The sequence below is a fragment of the Glycine soja genome, chromosome 12 (assembly GCF_004193775.1).
Source record: "Glycine soja cultivar W05 chromosome 12, ASM419377v2, whole genome shotgun sequence".
NCBI classification, from domain to species: Eukaryota; Viridiplantae; Streptophyta; class Magnoliopsida; order Fabales; family Fabaceae; genus Glycine; species Glycine soja.
The window spans coordinates 22,363,974-22,380,340 of NC_041013.1; the positions used below are offsets into that span (position 1 = coordinate 22,363,974).

Genomic DNA, 16,367 nt, shown 5'->3' on the forward strand with positions numbered 1-16,367 from the left:
GGTTTAACCGAGGTTATAGCATGAACGATCGGTTAGATTTTGTTCTAAAAGTGATTAAACGAGATTACAACACAAATGATCGGTTGAAATTCATTTTATCATTTATTAGGTGAGAAAACGGCTTAAATAAACGGTAAAAGCGCATTAAAGACGAAAGAAAAGAAATCGAAAATGAACGAAATAAAGATGAAAGCTTAAAAAAAAAACAAGAAATGAATTGAAAGTCTCGGATTCAAAAACTTACACGTTGAAGAACGAAGAACGGATGAAGAACGGATGAAAACCTTCACGGATTTGCTTATGGAAACATCTCAGAAGCGTTACGGAAGCACCTCGGCTTGGATTTTCTTCACGGAAACAATTTAATTCACCCATAACAGCTGAAATACATAGCCATGGGGCTCCGGGATCCTTAGAATAGTCCCCTTCAGCCTATTTATAAGAAAAAGAGGGAGGAGGTTGCTGCCCAGCTCGCCCAGGCGAGAAGCAACCCAGCTTCAAAAAACATTCTAGAAGGCCCAATTCAAAATTTCGAAATTGCTATTTGCACCCCCCAATTTTGATAAGTTCACCCCCCTTCTTTCTTAATTTACAGAAAAGTTACGGAAGCATATAGGACTTGATTTTCTTCTTTTTTTCTCTTTTGTCTCACCCGTATTAAGTTAATTATGCTTATTTAGAGTTATGGGAATTTTACGGAAGCATTACGGGTGTCCCGGAAGCCCTGGAATCCCATTTTTCAACAAAACGGGGGGTGTGGTGGCCACCTAGGCGGGCGAGGTTGCTTCAACCTTAAGCAAGAAACTGCCCAGAAACCTCTAGAAGGGCCCAGATTCAAAAACTGCTATTTGCACCCCCTATTTTACTAAATACACTCCCCTTTGCCTTTTTTTGGTATTTTTTTCGTAACGATACTTGTTTTCTTTCAGTAATGTTACGGAACCTTGCGGATTACATAATCATCCATTTTTTGACTTACGGAATGTTACGGAACCTCACGAATTGTGCAACGATGCTTCCCTTTTTATTTCCGGTGTGTCACGAAACCTTACGGATTGTGCATCAATACTTTCTTTTGATTTCTGGCACGTCACGGAACTTCACAAACTGCCTAATGATGGGTGCCAAGCACCTCAAAATGACCAAACACAAGTTGCATGCCACCAAGCAAAGGTCCCCGGACGAAATTAGGGTATGACAATGTGTATGAAGGTTTTGATGATGCCAAGACAAAAGCAACACAAGTTTTATTTCAAGTCCAAATTCAGACCAAGAAAACAAAGATCAAGAAGAAAGCTAAGTCTTAGTCTATCTTTGTTAAAAGAGTCTCTTACTGATTGCAAAGGTTTGGCCTCATAACATAGTTTTTAAATTGATTATAAAAAGGTTTTAAAATATTTTTAACATTTTCTGAAAAAGACATTTTCCACTGACAATCGATTACCAGGCATTGTAATTGATTACCAGAAGCAAAATTATTATAAAAAGTTTTTTTCAGAAAGTTTGAAATTTGAAATTTGAAATTTGAAAGCTATAATCGATTACCACTTGTCTGTAATCGATTACTAGTAATGGAACTACAAAAATTCAAATTGAAAAGTCATGACTTCTCATTACATAATTGTGTAATCGATTACCAGTGAGAAAACTTCAGAAAAGCTTTTTGAAAAGACACATCTCTTCAAACCATTTTCAAAAGGCACAATGAGCCGATATATATGTATGTGTGTGTGTGTGTGTGTGTGTTTGACTTTGAAAAATAATAAGAGAGAGATTTTAAAAAGAACTTAATTGTCAAATGCTCTCTCAACAACTATTGGCCAAACACTTGCAAATCTATTGAGAATTCTTCTAGGATCTTCAATTTGAATCATCTACTCTTAAGGAGAGAAATCTTTGTGTTCATCTCATAAACTCAGTTGTAATCAAGAGACTGGTTGTCTCTTGGATTGTGAGAATATTGAACACAAGGGTGAGAGATCCCAAGGTGTGTTCAAAGTCTGTTAAAGATTTACAGAGATAGTGGAAAATCTCAAGTGGGTTGCTTCAGGACTGGATGTAGGCACGGGAAGTGGCCAAACCAATATAAATTGAGTTTGCATTTCTCTCTTCCCTTATCTCAGTTATTTTAATGCACTTTACTCTGTGTTGTGTATTTAAAAGAACATTATTAAATTGATTGCTTCTTCTTCTTCTTCTTCTGCATTCTGAGCTTATCATATATCATTTAAAAGGGGTTTAAAATTTGTTAGTGGGAAAATTTTAAAACTTAATTCACCCTTCCTCTTAAGTTATTGAGCCCACTTGTCCAACAAGTGGTATCAGAGCAGGATTCTTGTCTAAAGTTTAAAAACTTCAAGAATAATTATGGCCTCATCTAACTTTCCATTTCCTGAGGGAAATTCCATTAATCGGCCTCTTATTTTCAATGGTGAGGGTTATCACTATTGGAAAACCCGAATACAAATCTTTATAGAAGCCATAGCTTTAAATATATGGGAAGCCATTGAAATTGGTCCCTTCATTCCTACAATGGTAGTGGGAAATGCCACTATAGAAAAACCTAGAGAACAATGGGATGAAGATGAAAGAAGAAGGGTTCAATATAATTTAAAAGCCAAGAATATAATTACTTCTACATTGGGCATGGATGAGTATTTTAGAGTTTTGAATTGTAAAAATGTAAAAAAGAAATGTGGGATACATTACAAGTTACACATGAAGGTACAACTGATGTTAAGAGATCTAGAATAAACACTCTCACACATGAATATGAACTGTTTATAATGAATCAAAATGAGACCATACAAGATATGAAAAAGAGATTTACACATATAGTTAATCATCTTGCATCATTAGGAAAAATATTTCCTAATGAAGATCTCATTAACAAAGTATTAAGATGTTTAAGCAGGCAATGACAACCAAAAGTAACAACAATTACAGAATCAAAAGATCTCACCAACATGTCTCTTGCCAACTCTCTTTGGGAAACTTCAAGAACATGAAATGGAACTTATAAGACTTTATCAACATGAAGAGAATGACAAAAAGAGGAAAGGAATTGCACTCAAAGCCTCATCTTCTTCTATTCATGAGGAAAATGACAAAGAAGACTCAAATGAAAAAACTTAGATGAAGATGATGATTTCAGTCTCTTTGTGAAGAGATTCAATAAATTTATGAGAAACAAAGGAAATCAAAGGAGATCAAACTTCAATCCAAAGAAGAAAGGAGAAGATTCCTCTTTAGTTCCAAAATGCTATGAATGCGATTAACCTGGGCACTTGAGATTTGATTGTCCTGTCTATAAAAGAAGAATGGAAAAATCCGACAAGAAATATTTCAAAGATAAGAAAGAAAAGAAAGCATACATTACTTGGGAAGATAATGACATGGATTCATCAATTGATTCAAAAAATGAAATCATAAATTTGGGCCTCATGGCCAAAGACTATGAAAGCAAAGAAGAGGTAATGTCTTCTAACTATGACTTATCTATTTCTTTTTATGAACTCCAAGATGCATTCAATGACTAGCAAAAAGAATCTATCAAACTTGCCAAATTAATTTCATATTCTAAGAAAACCATTTCAAGTTTAGAAAATGAAATTTTCAAATTAAATGTAGAATTAGAAAATCTTAAATTTGAAGTTAAAACATTAAAATCAGTAGATAAAAACCAATCTTTTACAAAATGCTTAATACAAGAAAACAATAAAGCATCTCATTCATGTGAATGTTGTGATAAATTCAAAAGAAGAAATTGTAGATTTAAAAATTGCTCTTGCAGTGGTAGTACCCATGAGCCTGCAGAATCTGCACTTTTTTTGCCTTGGCTTCTATTCTCTCCTCACTTTGAATCGGGAGATATCCTTTCCATTCAAGGCAGCAAGCAGAAGTTTCAACGAAAGTCTCCTCTCCCACACAGCTACTACCTTCTCAATACTATTGGAATCACCATCATCTGAATAATTCCCTTTTTTCTTTCTCTTTGTCTCACACACCCCCATGATGTCAAAAGTTGTTATTTTCTCTTTATTCCTATCATCAGTCCCGAACATGTCTTAATATTTCTTTCTTTCTTTCTTCTTTTTTTAACCTTTTGGAAGATTTCGGTTTAACCTTCCCCTTCACGATTCTCTATTTTCATTCCCTATTTTGCTTTGTGGCACAGTCATTAGAATAAGGAACACAATGGAAGACAATATCCTATGCAAACACACAGTGCATCACAACGTCACCAAGAAACTCATCTCCCCCAAAAAATCATCCCAAACCAATTCTTCAACACACACAGAAACACACACACACACACACACACACAGCCACACACACACCCACACCCACATACACACACACACACACAGACAGCCACACACACACACACACACACCCACACCCACACAGACACACACATACACAGCCACACACACACACACACACACACACACCCACATACACACACACAACCACACACAGAAAATACTAACAGACCGAAAAGACTACTAATCCTACAAAGGAACACCCCCTCCCCCAAAACCTTCGATTAATCTAATGTTTATCTAATTAAGCAACACCTCCTTAATGAATTTGTCCAAGTTGATGAATGAACAACCACTGGGTGTAGTGGCTTCCTCTGCCTTCTTCTTCAACTCCACGATCTTTTGTCTCATTTTCTTTCCTTTCTCTCCCGCCATCAAGTCATTCACCAGCTTCTCCACCTATTCTCTCTTCACATTGGTATCAATTTCAATCCCAATTTTCCATTCATTGCAGATATATCTGCAGTTTGTTGGCTGATCTGCAAAGAATGGCCAACACAGCATTGGTACTCCAGCACAAACACTTTCAGTGGTTGAGTTCCATTCACAATGAGTCAAGAATTCACCAAGGATGGTTCAACACTTGCTCCTGTGGACACCAACTTGCTATTAGGCTTCTATCTTTAGTTTCATTCACAAACTCAGATGACAAAATCACTGAACCTCCAATGACAAGGTCAGGCCTAATGATCCACAAAAAGGGTTTCTTGTTGTTGGCCAAACCCCAAGCAAACTCCAAGAGTTGTTCTGCTAACATAATTGTGATGCTGCCAAAATTCACATAAACAACGGATCACGATTCCTTGGATTCTAGCCATTCAAGACACTTTGGATCTTCCTTCCAAAGATTGGAACGTAAAGATGCGAAGTTGTTTTGTGGAGTTTGATTTAAAAGTAAAGGGAAAGGACCAATGGTATAAAGAAAAGGGAGCATAGAGGAGAGACCATTCATTGCATCTCTCTCAAGTTCATCAAAAGTATTAAACACAATAGCAGAGGCACTGGGAACTCTAGCCGCTACTTCAATTAAATATTCTACCATGAAATCATTTGGATCTATTGTCCTTATAAAGCTAGGCAGATCTTTCAGACAGAAATTTAACCACCAGAAAATGTTACTCTAATTTCCTCATTTACAAGATAGATTTCCATAAAGCAATAGTGGATACATTTCCATAATCTGTAATCACACAAAATAACATTGATCACTATATTAACATCGGTTTTAGTACAAAACCGATGTTAATATATTACATTAACATCGGTTCTTTTAGAGAACCGATGTTAATATATAATATTAACATCGGTTTTATTACAAAATCGATGTCAACTTTCGTCATGCATACACTTTTTTTGTTGTAGTTCTTTGTTTTGAACATCGATTATTTAGAAAACCGATGTTATCATATTCATGTTAACATCGATTTTTAAAAACCGATGTTAACGATGATATATTCAACATCGTCACTTTCAACATCGGTTTTAGAGTCGATGTAGAATACCCTAAATAACCGATGTTGAAAGTGTAATTTCTAATAGTGCATCTTTTCATTAAGGAAATCAACAAATTATTTTGAAAGTCTATATTTAAGAGTGTTACATATTATGTGTTTCACATGTAAGTGAACCATATTTTTATCATACTTTTTTCATGTATCCAATCAAATAGCAAAATTACATATGCTTCATTCTCCTTAACTTTTATTTTAGGCTTAATTTAGTCCTTCAAATTTGGGCCATTATTTTTTTAGTCCTTAAAAAATAATTTTTTTTAATAGTCCCTCAAATTTTTGAAAAACTACTTTTAGTCCCTTTTTGTTCAACTTGTTCATGGTTTCACAATTTGTAATGATTTTTAATTGTCAATATTTATTTTTTAATTTTTTTAGAAAACAATTTCTAGTGATTTTAAACCGTAAAAAAAATTGACTCGTATGATTTGGTGATCATTTTTTTTACATATTTTGCTGGTATTAAAGAAAAAAAATAAAAAGATAGATGCAAAATTGTCACGATTTTTTTACATATTCTGGCCATTTTAAATTGCCACAAATCATTTTTAAAAAAATTAAATTAAAATAAAAATTTAACGGTGACAAATTGCCACAAATTGTGATACCATTAAAAAGTAGATTTTCAAAAATTTGAGAGACCAATAAAAATAAATTCTTTTTTGAAGGACTAAAAAAATAATTACTTAAATTTAATTTGAATTAATTTGAAGGACAAAAACAGTTTTAAACATTTATTTCATTTTAAGTATATATGTATTTATCTCTTTAGGAATAAGAAACCATGTTGTAAGATAATTAATAAATTGATTGACATATTTCTTTTGTATGTTTATTTTAAAAATAATGTTCAATATTTAAAGAGTAATAGGAAATTAAAATATAGTAAGGATATATCTCAAAAATCGAGTTATCGAATACAAATCACATTTTAATAGTTCTTCGGATCGAATCAGTTTTTTTTTTAAGAAAACAATTTAATCTTAAAATAAACCGTAGGATGTTTAAATCTTTGGATCAACTGAGTAGCTTTTTAACTCAAAATTAATCCAAACCAATTCGAAAACACCATCCTTTAATTTTTAACTGTACAATTCCCAAACCTTATTTGAATTTAAGCTTACTATACATATAAGTAACACTTATGTAAATAGTTACAATATTCACGGATACACAACTCAAAATTGAATTGAAACTTAAGTAGCAACTAGGCATATGCTGGTAATACTAGCTAGCTAGCTAGGATAGGATGATTGCGAGGGCGAGGAAGAGGCACACAGAAATAGTTCATGGTATTGGGTAAGATTTATTATCACACATGCATCTATAAGACATAGGGCATGACTCAGATTCGTCCGTGAGTGAGGCACAAGCAAAGCTAACCGTTACTAATCTACAAGGGGAGCATGAGCCACAAGCGTGCATGCAATCTGGTAATCTTGAACCTGCAATTTGAAGTGTTCTGCCCCTCCTACTTCCAATATTGTCCATTGTGCTTGAATGTTTAAGTTGATCGTGATCATGGTGATGATCAGCTATGCCAACTGCCAAACATAAAAATGTTACAATCAATGTGAATAAGAGATATGCAGTATATTACGAGTCTGAAAGCCAACAATATATACCAATTAAAAAGAAAAGAAAAGTTACACTTTATTTTTCATTCTCATGTTCTTATTTTTAAAAACTTGATGATCACCTTAATTATGTGTCAATCTAAACGCAGGAAAGAAAATGAAAATATTCGAATTAATTGTTTTTATAATACACGCTTTTCCATGTTTTTCATCAAGAAAAGACTATTTATTGGTTGTTGAATATTTAAAAACAGGACATGTTTCTATTCATGTAGTTCATACAACGTGGAAATGCTAAAATAATGGAATTGAAAAAGAGAACGAGACAAAGTAAAAAAAAAATTAGTCTCTAAATGGGTGATATGATGTAAAGAGAAGTGTAAAATTAAAAATATTTAGGACAAGAAAGAACTAAAAGTGAAAATCGCAAAAAGTTGAGAAAACAAAAACATAATTAACAACAAAATTAAAATAATAAATGAATATTATTATTATAATTAGAAAAGAAAAGAAATTAAGAAAGTTATTCCTTTTATATTATTTTTCTTACACAATTTCTTTACACATCTTTTATACAAGGTCAGATAAACCATGTAGAGATAATACAAAATTTAAGGAGTGTGAAAGATTTTTTTTTTATCTGTTATTGTTTAGATTCTCCCTGGCCCAGCTAACAATATCTAACTCGTTTAAGATAAAGACGCCAAACAGACAGAGGAGGAAAAAAAAAACGCGTCATTCAAAGAAACCATGGCCCATCTGTTTTAACTTTTTGTTGATTTAGATAGAGGGAACAATGACAAATGCTAAATAGAAAACAGTGAGTTTAGTAGTTACAAACTTCCTATGAATACATACACAAAATTTGAAAATATATCATGTTTAAAAATAACACTACCATGATTTTGAAGAATCATACTTGCACTTGGCGAACCCAGTTGTGTAGCTAAGATGCTAGCGGAAAAAAGGACAGGCACGAGACATGTTACAATGCAACGAGAAACTCTCATTGGTATTACTAGGTCAAGATAAAGCAAAATGCAAATGGTGATCTTTGATGCCAAGAGGGAGACCCCTATATATAAAGGTCAAAGAGACAAAAGGGTAAGCTAAAAAAAAACAAATAGGGGAGAACGAGGGTATGTATTGAAGTGTGTCACAGACATTATAGGGTGCAGTGGTAAAGATCACATGATAAAGGGTGATCGAGCTTCATTGCTTCAAATTGGCTCACAAGGTTTTTTATTTTGCACTGAATCTATCGCCCATGCACTTCAATGTTGTGTTGCATAGAGTAACGGAATCTTGTGCTCTCAATGGACGTGGCACATGAAAATAGAAAATCCCAGAACATTTTTTTTTTGGAAAATCCCGAACATTGATAATCAAACATGATTTAATAGACAATAACCCTTTTGGCCTTTTCTTATTTCATTTCTTTTTTTTATTTAATTACATGTTTGTCTTTTTAATTTAGACTGTGTAATTTTGCTTTTGTAATTTTTGTACCTCTTAAATCCTTATGTTTACATTTTTATTCAGTTTTTACAAATTGAATTAGTTAAATTATTTTAAACCTTTTTTTGGTTCGAAAATCGTTTACTCAAAATTCACGAATCAATACATTATATTTGATCAAATTTAAAATAATAATAATAATAATCTCTAATTTCACTCTTCAAACTTTCATATCACATTTTATAAAGTTCTTAAGTTTACCAAGTTTGTATTAAATTATTGACTTTAAAACTTTTGAAATTACTCTATATCTCAAATCCATCGTAAAACAAAATAAAAATATCTGCATAAAAAAATAGTTTGAGTTTTAAACAGAAAAAATAATGATAATGTGGCCAAATTTATATAATTTAAAAAAACTTGAAATAAATTATTTGTAGGGAATCTCTCAAAATAACTTAAGAAAGTAAAATCACATATTATGTAAATTAAAGCACAAAAAAATATCACCATCATCATTGATGTTGATGTTGATGTTGTTATTGTTGTTTGGAGTAGGTTTGAAGAAGAATTAATTTACTGGACAGATTTGTGTGAAGTTTGCTAATGGGCTATGGGGGTTGTGAGTTCTTGGGCTTCGTTGATTCCGTCGTAAATTCCGTACCTTGGACTAAATGTGATCGCATTTATGTGTGGAAAGAGAGAGAAGCTATGCTTTTGGTTTGCTAGTGCCTAGTGGGCTTCTAATGGGTGACACCACATATGTTTTTTTTTTCTTTAGAGTGATGGATCTGGGTTATTTTTATAAATAAAATATCAATATATTTTTTTTAAAATCAGAAAATAAAATACTAATATAAATCAGTTCCAAAACAATTTACTGATATGGATCTCTTTTGATTATTGATTGGTCAAAATTATATATTTGATCAATAGATTCAAAGCTAACATAGCACTATCCAAGAACATGTCATATGTTATGTTCGTCTTAAATCTACAAATTAAATTATTAATTTTGACTGATCAATGGTCAAAAGAGATCTACCTGGATAACTTTTTTTAAAAAAAACTCATTGATATTTTATTTATAAAAATATTCAAAATGGTCAATCACTCATAATTTTATCATCTCCACGTGTATCTTTTATTCTTTTTTATTTTTTATTTTTTCAATAGAATCATTCAAGATACAAATTGAATAATGAAATCTCTCCCAATAAAATAGTAGGTTGTAGACTTATAGGTTTGGAGATAGAATAATGTAAGCCTTTTTTAACATGCTATTAGTGCAAAGTTTTTATAAACTTTATCAATAACTAATTTTTGTTGAGTAACCTGATTGTTACTTTTAGTAGGATCTCTTCTCTTCATATTTTTTTTCATTCATAAAGGTTTAACAAAAAATCCTAGTTAAGAATTGGCTTTCAAAAAGTATATTTGACAATGTTAAATTTTTAACACCTCTAGAGAGTATTTTCTACTTCAAAAAAGTATTTTCTATAAAAAAAGGATATTTTTGGAGAAAAAAATATAAAATTAATTTGGTTTCTCAATTTTTTCTTAAAACTGGCTTCCGAAAAATATTTTTCATAATGTAAAATTTTTAACACTTCTAGAAGGTATTTTTTAGAGTGTTAAATATTTTTTAACACTTCTAGAAAGTACTTTTTGCATGTTAAAAATTTTACACTTCCAAAAAGTATTTCAAAAAATTGATATTTTTGAGAAAAAAAAATAGATATATTAGTAAAGTTGGGAGGTGTAGCTAAGAATTAGTTTTGACTTAATACACTGATAGAGGCAAATTAATATTTAATAGTGGGCCAAGGATTTACACTACTGGTGATCACGACGTGGTATCTAAAAAATTATAGTCCCATAATAAATTTTTACTTATAAATTGACGAATCATTGGACAAAAGGCTTTCATAGCTCAGTTGGTTAGAGCACCGCTTTAGTAAGCGGGAGGTCTTGAATTCAACTCTCAATGAAAGCAAAATGATTTCCTTTTCTCAATCTCTTCATTGAATAGAATCCAATAACTAAATATTTGAAGGATAATTGATGCAAAGCTCGAGCTTGCCTAATACAATCTCATTCTTAACATTTAGATGCAACATAATGTTTCTGCACATATGTGTCTTGAAAGTGACCATAAAAATAGGAAACAAGTTCTGTCTTTATTTTGGAACTTTGGACACCAAGCTTTTTCTGCCATGTTCGCTAGTGATTTTTATTTGGTTCAGAGTTTTCATCTTCATGTATGTCATCAAAATATGCAATTTTCATTCTGGGTGTTTTAGGCATGCCATTTGGGATCTCCTAGTAAATGAAGATTCTTGGTATTGGTAATCTATTTTAACTGAACATTGTCTTCCGAGCTACCATTCCTTCTGGTAGTGAATGAAAGAACTCAATCGAGAGTTTCACGAAACCTTTTATGTTCAAAACAAGATTTGTCATAGAAAACAGAAATCTTTAACCCATTACTTTATTGTCATTTGTCAAAACAAAAACAGCTCACTAGGATCTAATTAAGAGATGTTGGAAATAAATTAAAACATAATGAAATGTTCAAAATAGATGGAAATTTTCTACAGTATATACAAGCTACAACTTTGATTCTGACCTCAGTGAAATAGTTCTGTTTCAGATGCTAATTAGCAATAGCACCCTCAAAGTATCGCTCCTACGGTTTGTAAGAAAAGGGTTCGCATCATAGTCTCTCAAGTTGTTGGTTGAAGTTTTCATGAGCTATTTCATTTAATAACATGAGTTTCTCATCTTCTAGTACACTATAGTTGCTCAGGTTTTTCCTCAACGGCAAGTCCACATAGTTGCCAGCAAATAGTTCCACATTTGTAATGTCAAATTCCCTTCCATATCTCTCTCTGAACAAGTTTCTTATCAGATGCAAAAGTGACAATTCACCACATCTTGAAGAAGCATATGTGAGACTTGCAATTGCCACAACAACATTTATAGGCAAGTTGTGTACAGAACTGCAATAAAACTTACAGCAAAGTTATATATATCACTTACACAGAATCCTGCATATAAATTGAGGTAACAAAGTCTGATGTAAGTACCTGCATTTGCTAATGAAGGACATGTTGGTGATGAGGCATTCACAGAAATTATCAATTAGATCATATGCAGTCAATAAACATGTGTCTTTACATAGCTGATCCACCTAAATTTTAAAGGGAAAATATAAACAATCCAAAACATATATTAACTTGTTGATTAGAGATTCAGAGGGAACAAATAATTGTAAAACAATAGCAATGTATCATAGCAAAATAAACATGGCTTGAAATATTTTTTGGGTGCTCAAGTATCTTCCATCCGAGAGTCAGAATAATTAATCCCTTAAGGTATGAAAATCTATTTAAAGGACCAACGTCTACCAACAGATACTCTTCCATACACACAAACTTAGGAATTAAACCCGTAACCACGTGCTTAAAGGGCATGATTTCTACAAATCATAACACATCATATTGGTGTGTGTGTATATATATATATATTAACATTAAACATAACTTACCCTAGAAAAAGCACTCTCTAACTTGTCGATTTCGAGCAGTTGAGCAATATCTGCACGTGATTGCACAATAATAACACGCCTCCTATTCTTTTGGATATTTAGTTGAGCTTGAAATTGCATTATCAGGTTCTCGCTGCAAAGTTGAAGAGTAATTGACATCAGCTTGAAATTGTTACAGGTTTGTTATTAGGATTTTTCTATACATCTTGAAATGCGTTATCAACTCATGTAATTGATACACATAAAACAAAGATTCTCAGCAGACAAAAGATCTATAGAAACATCAAGGCATCATTTGGTAGTGTTGACTAAAATAGTTATGTACATAGTATAGTTCTAAAGTTTCCATTTATTTGAGAAAAGATTAGGAAAAGAAGAAGCTGTAAGTCCAAAGGAGCTAGCCAAAAAAAAGGGAAAAAGCACACTATTTGGCATCATGTTTTCAATACTTTATAATTCACTATTTGATGAAATGTCATGTTGGACGCCCCATTTCATCCTCAATACAAATATAATCAATGGATCTTCTTGGATACAAGGTATAAGTGTTTTTGAGAGGTTCTCTTTACTGGAACATAATTTTTTTTTCCATTAGAGAGAAGTTCTCAAAAGCTGTAAAAGACTTTCAGATTAGTATCCAAACAGGTTCATAAGCCTTATCTTACCTAGGTGCACACACAATATCTTGATTTGAATCTCAGATTTCTAAACACACAGATATATATATATATATATTGATTGTAACACTAACATCTTGATTTGAATCTCAGATTTCTAATTCAATAAACATGGCTACATATGAGGACTATCAAAAAACGTCTTAAAGTACCACTTGAAAGCTTTCTTCCACCCACTGACTCCTACACATGCAAGAGCATCACGAATGGCATATGACCACATTGGTCTAGAGGGTTTTTTCTTTTCAATTTGCATCATGAAAAGCAAACTTGGAGAAGTAAAGTGAAGAAGAAACCCAGTAATACGGCTACTGATTTAAGGAATAAGACTCTGATTCTAGCTATCATCTCTCAACTTATTTAAATAACTACATTACTTTTCCTAACACCACTTTTAAGAAACAAACCGAGGTTATGACTTTCCAGTTGGACAAAGATTATTTGACATAGATGAGAGTGAAAAAGAACACAAAGATAGAAATATGTAAAGTCTGTTTAAAACTAGGAATATGAAGAATGGATAGGAAATATATGCAGGAATATGGGAATGACTTTTTTGTTTCCCCATTACGGTGGCTTTTCATTTGTTTGAATAAACGGTCAATAAAATTAAAAATAAAATTACTGGGTAATTATAATTGTGATCCATACGCCAAAGTCACCGCCACCTAGAGTGGCCAATTTAGAAAAAAAATAAATTTAGCGAATCTATCGTTACTAGGATTAACCTTAACCTTATAAAATCAATATATTTTCAATGAATATATAAGGGTACAATACTATAGAAGGAAAATTTACAAGATAATGCATTATAGAAAGGGGAAAAAGTCAGTCATCTTTAATCGTTTCAAAAGACACATCAAGAAAATTTTCTATATAGCATCATTCAATCTCCTAATGTTTTTGTCTTGAATCCGTCCTTATCTTATGAATTGAAGAATGAGAAGAATTTTGGGGTTAATTTTCTTGTTTAGTAAGGTATGTAACTTTTCGTGCATCATGTATAGTCATATATTAATTTTGAATATAGTCATATCTTACAAAATGGTCGGAGAAAGACTCGTAACATTTTTTTCTGACACTTTCTTACTAATATTTTTTTATGATTGGTTAAAATTTATTAAAAATTAACATTTTTTTATAGATTTTATTTCTCATTTAATGATTTTTTATCTTGATTTATATGGAATGAGAAGTGAAACCTACTAGTTGATAATTTTCTATAAATTATAACAAATCATAAAGTATTTGAGGGAGAATGTCATCAAGAAGGTGCTCTAGCATTCCTCAAATGGTTATATTAAACTATATTTTTTATTTTAAAAATTATATTTTTCTAACGTTAATTAGAGTTTTTCCCCCTCTTTTTGGGATATAATAGACAACTGTAAAAAAAAAATAGAGAACTAATTTTAAATCTTCATTGTCATCTTTGTGACTTTAGAAGATAAAATAAATACTCTAAGTTCCAATGCTGACCGTATAACTTTTTGTAAGAGCACTTATATTTATTGAAATTATATACGTATTATTTATGCATGCATAAAATACTTTTATAAATATTTTGTAGAGAATTAACTAATTATATTGAAAAATTAAAAATATCATCAAATTTTAAACTAAATAGTAGGGTAAATAGTTATTTTACTTTTTAACGTGTGTCTATCATTAAAAATGTATAAAAAAATATACTAAGGTAGTCACTAGTAATGTACATATTTTATCAGCAAGGGTGAGTAAGTTAACTTCTGAATCCCATGATCAAACAGAAATGATAAGTAAAGTGGCTGACTTGTAAAATAGATCAAACAGAAAAAAGAAAAGTTGATTGCAGAGAACCAAGGAGTCGAGAGGCAAGGGTGAGTGAGTTAACTCCTGAATCCCATTACGCATTAAGCCATCATTACTTCTTTTGGATTTCTCTTACTACGACATAACTTTTTAGATATATATTCACTAACAATTCAAATTTCTTTGATAGGCATTGCCTATCTATAAATATCACCTCAATATACTGAAGCCACAATGTATACTAATTAAGGGATTTGTTGCACACATATATCCTCAGATAAATTTCTTCAAATTAACTTGGCAATCTTCATCACATGTAAATAACCAAGTTCAACTTCTTTCTTGCATAGGGTAACTATTAGCTCAGTTGACATCTATGAAATGTGCAAGTACATGCTTATTGGCTTCAATATTCATGTATGGGAAATATAAGAAAAGGGAACAAAACAACAAATACTAATAACCAATGCCCCACCTTGTATCAGAAAAACAAATCTTAGCACCAAACATTTTTCTTTTTGATAAGAAACAATCATTAGCATGCAAAAACCAAATTAAAGCAGAACTCAACACATCTAGTCTAGGGCTAAAAAACATAAGTAGCAATTTTCAATATCACTATTTGGGTACATCCCCCCAACATTTTGCAGCGGCTTCCTTGACCATCCTCTTTGTCATGACGGCCAAAAACACCCCTCGCTGGAATGTACCTTCTTCACCTTTCGCTTCCACCTTGATGTTATTGACCTTGCTAGTACAGTATGAGTATCGAATTTCCGTTGAAACATATAACAATATATGATTTTCCAGCTGAGTGATTGCAGTAGGTCTAGGTTCTCATATAATTAATATATTTTTATGTCTTCAATGATGCTTTAAATTTGGACAAAGTTTGCTCTTGGTCCCCTAAACTTAAAGTGATTATTTTAGTTCTTCTAATTCGGAAATGACTCCTTTTTTTTACTTTTTGGGAGACTAAGGGTTTGTTGGGATAAACTTTTCCAAAAAACTACTTATAGGAGAAGAAAATAACAACAAAAATAAAATAAATTTCTTAATAAATTGAAATAATTTTTGCACAAATTAAAAATCAACTTTTAAATAAGTTAATATGAGAAAGTTTCTACAAGTAAGCTGATGCATAACCTAATTTTAATTTATAGAGAAACTGATTTTTTTCATTTTTTCTTTTTTATTTCCTTCAATAAGTGCATACGAAAAACTTTATCCGAATGTAACTTAAAATGACCACAATAAGAAAAACGGATTATTTCAAATTACCTAGACTAAAAATCACTTTTAAATATGGGAGATCAAAAGGAAAAATTGGTCCAAATTTGGGGGACTGAAAAAATATTTAAACTTATTTTCATTCATTTTAGGAATTGATCCAAAAATTACTTACGTCAAAGCCCGGGAACAGATGGGAAGTGCACCCACGCTCGGATATGAATTGGAACCCCCTCCTAAATTCGGTT

General features: G+C 31.7%; 1 protein-coding gene and 1 pseudogene across 1 annotated transcript; both read right to left on the minus strand.

Annotated features, from left to right (window-relative positions):
• Nucleotides 1-4,565: 4,565 nt before the first annotated feature.
• On the minus strand, nt 4,566-5,665 carry LOC114378875 (annotated as a pseudogene).
• Nucleotides 5,666-11,395: 5,730 nt separating this feature from the next.
• On the minus strand, nt 11,396-13,588 carry LOC114378032. Its single transcript, XM_028336537.1, has 4 exons — nt 13,251-13,588; nt 12,422-12,554; nt 11,961-12,064; nt 11,396-11,873 (listed from the first exon to the last, which is right to left on the minus strand). The coding sequence occupies exons 1-4, from the start codon at nt 13,355-13,357 to the stop codon at nt 11,588-11,590; spliced, it is 630 nt and encodes a 209-aa protein (XP_028192338.1). The 5' UTR covers nt 13,358-13,588; the 3' UTR covers nt 11,396-11,587.
• Nucleotides 13,589-16,367: the final 2,779 nt, after the last annotated feature.